The 4,996-nt window shown below is 42.9% G+C and overlaps 1 protein-coding gene across 1 annotated transcript; it reads left to right on the forward strand.

Moving 5' to 3' along the window:
• Nucleotides 1–1,684: 1,684 nt before the first annotated feature.
• On the forward strand, nucleotides 1,685–4,771 carry LOC114615491 (disintegrin and metalloproteinase domain-containing protein 20-like). The gene has a single exon (XM_028761195.1). The coding sequence runs from the start codon at nucleotides 2,288–2,290 to the stop codon at nucleotides 4,559–4,561; it is 2,274 nt and encodes a 757-aa protein (XP_028617028.1). The 5' UTR covers nucleotides 1,685–2,287; the 3' UTR covers nucleotides 4,562–4,771.
• The last annotated feature ends 225 nt before the right edge of the window (nucleotides 4,772–4,996 follow it).

A 4,996-nucleotide genomic window follows, 5' to 3' on the forward strand; every position in this document is an offset into this window, starting at 1 on the left:
TACCAGCTTGTCTAGATTCAGTTTTTTTGAGCTGAAGAGTCTGCTGAACACAATTGGCTTTAGCTGATGGGTATACCACTGTGGTAGCTAGCACTGTAGTAATAAGCATAGTAGTAGATCTTTTCACACAAAGCCCTGCCGAATAATGGCTCTGTTTCTGCAGCAGTTGGGACCACTTGGGCAGAGGCAGCAGGGCAGAGTCTTAGTGGCCATCCTGAGTCGAGGTCCAGATTTTTTCCTTCTGTGCTTCTATCTCTTTAGAGAGGTCCTAGGCAGGAAGCAGGGTCTGGGGCTACCACCTGGCTGACTTCCCAGCACCCCTTGGCCTCTCAATGCCTGGATGGACTTTGCTGTGGGAGGGGTGGTAAAAACTACTGGAAAGATCAGTCTCTAGGTGACTTCCTCATGGACAAGCTGCCTTCCTTCCTCCTGGGGGAGGCACTGTGCTGATGCCTTCATCTGCAGTGGAGATGCTATAGTTTCTGATGTTTTGGTCTGGAAGTTAGAATGACCCAGATCTTATGGACTCAGACCTCTGGAGGGGACTCTCAGGAGGCACCTGGGTGATTCTGGGGCTACATCTTAGTCTAGTGAGGGGACCCTGGGTGCACTAGGTACATTCATCTCTCCTGTTACACTTTTGTGTCTGATGATTCTCTTGAGTGATTTTTTTTTTAATCTGGGCTGGGAACATTAAGTCTTGCTGCCCATTAATTTCATGCCATGTGTCTTTCATTTCATGCCTCTTTTAGTTAGAATGTCCTCAAGATTTCCAGTAGGGTCATTTCCTCTCTTCTGCAATCTGACATTTAATACTGGCAGTCTTTAAGCTGCTTCAGAGTGCTGACAAGGGTCTCATGAGCCTTGAGGAGCCTTTTCCAAATTGTTCTATAGGCTCATGTCCCCAAGTTGCTCACAAATGTTAGAGCACATAACCAGATAGGAACCAAGCCACTTCCTCCCTCTCTTCCCTCAGTGAGAGCATCCTGTTGGTGTCAGGTGCAGTAATTCTAGTGGTCCCAAAGGACAAGTAGAGTCTTATTCATGAGACTCCTGGATGTGAGCAGGAAAGCTGCTTGGAGAGTTGAGAAAGTGCATTATGTTTGATTCCAGGAGTCCTGCAGAGTTTTCCCCTATACGCTTAGATGAGATATCTATTTTTGAGGGGAAGTCAATTGATTATCTCCCTCCTCAATTTTTATCTCCCATTATATAAAATACCTGCTGCAGGGCAACTTATCTTTGTGGTTTAATCACATGTCTGAGCCAGGGCTTGTCATGGACTTCATGGTGATACCCATCTTTTACCCTTTACATTAACGAGACTCTTGGAAAAAACTCAGAGGTTGCTTTTCATTCTCCAAAAGTAATAGACATGTAGGCACTGTTGTTGAACCTGGAAAAAGTGTGTGGCATGCCTCTTTGAAGTTCATACTAACTGAGTCTGCTGGTCTTGCCTGCTGAGAACCCATCAGCCTGCATGCTTATAGAAATCCCAATGGTCAGGAAAGAAACATACTAAAGGTTAGAAAGTGACAGGCAGTTTGGCCTCAGACAGAATCAAAGATAAAGTATGTTCATAAGAGATGGACTTTAAAAAAAACTTTAGAGTTCAGAGGTGTCCAGATATAATTCTTAGGTCTCATGATATTAGAGAAACAACACCACAATATTTACATGTAGAAATATCCAAACTTTTGTGCAAAACCCAAAAGGGTAAAATATTTGTGAATAGTTTAACTAAAACTCAAAGAAAATATGCTCAGAAGAATTAAAACACATTTCTAGCTCAAAGGCTAATGTAGACAGTATTTACTTCTAACTTCCAGATAAAACAAAACAAAACAAAACAAAACAAAACAAAACAAAAAAACAAAACAAAACAACCATGAGAAACATGAACCAAGATAAAAATAAAAATTGACTTCTAGAAACAGCCCCAGAGTAGTGGCATTGGGAACCAAATACATTCATGTAAAGGAAAGTGTGGAAATTGTATTTTACATTTCAGAAAACAAAGGAAAGGATTGAGGCTGTCAGAGAGACTCCTCTTCCCCTTCTGACTTTTCTTGCACAGGCACACTTACAGGCATCCCTTTTGAGCCTATTTAGCCACAAACTCAGCTAACACATTCAGACTGAATTCCTGCCACACCCAGTGACTGTTATCTAACTTAAGTTGTCTGGGTAACCACTGGGGTTGGGAGCCTGAGGAAGCTCTTGGTCTTTTGTCAGTATCTTCTAGACCAGGCAGTGGGCACAGCAGAGGGATTTAGCTCCAACCAGGATGTTATCTGTGACCTGGGGCATGAGGCTAGTGGAAAGACCTGTGGTCCCCAGGGTCCTCCTCTTGCTGTTTGCAATCTGGCTGCTCCTCCTGGTTCCAGTCCTGTGTTCTCAAGGCCATCCCACTTGGCGTTACATCTCCTCAGAAGTGGTTATTCCTCGGAAGGAGACCTACCATAGCAAAGGAATTCAAGCACAAGGACGGCTCTCATATAGCTTGCGTTTTAGAGGCCAGAGACATATCATCCACCTGCGAAGAAAGACACTCATTTGGCCCAGACACTTGTTGGTAACAACTCAGGATGACCAAGGAGCCTTACAGATGGATTATCCATTTTTTCCTGCAGATTGTTACTATAGTGGCTACCTGGAGGGGATCCCTCAATCCATGGTCACTGTGGATACTTGTTATGGGGGCCTGTCAGGGGCCATGATGTTGGATGACCTTGCCTATGAAATCAAACCCCTCAACGATTCACAGAGGTTTGAACACCTTGTCTCTCGGATAGTAGCTGAGTCTGATGGAACGGGGCCTATGAATGCATGGAAGCACTTGAGTCATAATACAGGTCCTCCCTTCTCCAAAACGGAATATGCCGATGGAGCTCCCAGAATTTCTAGTAAGAACTATGCTACACATCCAGCCTCTATAAAAGGCCATTTTATAATGACCTTTTCTTTATTTGATGATATTACCAGCAACGTTAATGAAAATAAATTTAAGAGTGTTATGGACTATTCGTTTAAACTAATTAGTTTAATGGACACCTTTCTGACCAAAATTCATCTGCGGTACTATGTCTTTCTCATAACTGTGTTTACTCAACAGGATCCATTTCCTCATGACTTTAGTGAATCAGGGCAAGCTCGTTCATACTATACAAATTACTTTTATTATCAGTTTACGCCTGATGCAGCACTTGCAGTTGATAATTCGGACCCACATGATTCTCAGGTCAATCCACAGGAAAAGTCTCTATGTACTGCTAATTCCCTAATTTTTGTTGGTAGGCATAGGAGACATTTTATAGCTTTATCTGTTTTCATTACCAATCGTGTTGGAAGGAGTTTAGGTCTAAAATATGATGATGAGACTTACTGTGTCTGTCAGAGAAGGAACACCTGCATTATGTTCAGGAATCCTGATATAACAGATTCATTCAGCAATTGTTCCCTTGTGGACATAAGCGACATTGTTAATACTCCTGGTCTGATGTCATGTCTTTATTATGACCGCAAGGTTTATTATAATACAACATATACCTATACTTTTTGTGGAAACTTCAGAATAGATGAAGGTGAACAGTGTGACTGTGGCTCACATAGGGCATGCTATGCAGATCCCTGCTGTGGAAGTGATTGCAGGTTAACACCTGGTAGCATTTGTGATAAAGAACTATGCTGTGCAAACTGCTCCTTCAGTCCTTCTGGGGTACTCTGCAGACCTATCCAGAACATATGTGATCTTCCAGAGTACTGTAATGGGAATACATACTTTTGCCCAAGTGACACTTATCTGCAAGATGGGACACCATGCTCAGAAGAGGGGTACTGCTATGAAGGCAACTGCACTGACCGAAGTGTACAGTGCAAGGAAATCTTTGGTGTAAGTGCTAGGAATGCTAATACTAGGTGCTATGACATCAACAAAGAAAACTTTCGATTTGGGCATTGTACTAGAGTGCCAGAAAGTCTCACATTCAATGCTTGCAGTGATGAAGATAAGCTGTGTGGAAGGTTGCAGTGTACCAATGTCACCAATCTTCCTGTCTTGCAAGAACATGTTTCATTCCATCAGTCGGTTATCTCTGGGTATACCTGCTTTGGGCTGGACGAACATCGTGGGACAGAAACAACAGACATTGGAATGGTGAGACGTGGTAGTCGGTGCTCCACAACTAAGTTCTGCAACCATGGAGCTTGCAGTGGACATTTATCTCAGTTGAATTATGATTGCTCCCCTGAAAAATGCAATTTTAGAGGATTGTGTAATAATCATCGGAATTGCCATTGTCATTTAGGTTGGAAACCTCCGAATTGCAATGTAGAGGGACCTAGTGGGAGCACAGACAGTGGATCCCCTCCGGTTCACAGGCGCACAATAAAGCAGAGCGAAGAACCAGTGGTATTTTTAAGAATGATCTTTGGTCGTATTTATCTCTTGTTTGTCTCACTGCTCTTTGGCATAGCCAAACGTGTAGGAGTTATTAAGATTTTTACAGTTGAAGGGTTGAAAACTGCTTTACATTCTGGACCAGGAAGACGACCAAGGTAAAAATGACTTATATCCTTGGCCCCCGTAATATAATGAGAATGCAAAAAACAAAATCTGCATGTCAGTAGGGGACAAGGGAGAATTCCAGTCCACAGTTCTGGAAGGCCTTTGTTTATATCATGGGGACTCAAGACCTGTTGGATCTGGACACCACCTGAAATTGGTGGTACGCTGATGCTCACACCGGAATAAATTTTTCAAAACTTCAAACTGGTACTTTTGAATCTGTACTTTGTATATGTCATTAGAATGCCTGGGTCTGTGGGGTGGTTAACTGGGACTGGGGGACCACCTTAAAGAGAGAACAGGGCAACAAGGGACGTGAGAAATGGACAGCACGTTAAGAGGTCTGGTCAAGCTGTCAAATTCTATGTCAGGCGATATACACATAGAAACATGATATACACATAGAAACAGAATATAGGGTACGGGGGT

This window comes from Grammomys surdaster, unplaced genomic scaffold, assembly GCF_004785775.1.
Source record: "Grammomys surdaster isolate TR1022 unplaced genomic scaffold, NIH_TR_1.0 126734, whole genome shotgun sequence".
NCBI lineage: Eukaryota > Metazoa > Chordata > Mammalia > Rodentia > Muridae > Grammomys > Grammomys surdaster.

Excerpts from the sequence above, each read along its gene's own strand:
- LOC114615491 (XM_028761195.1), top strand. The coding sequence starts at position 2,288 with ATGTTATCTGTGACCTGGGGCATGAGGCTAGTGGAAAGACCTGTGGTC.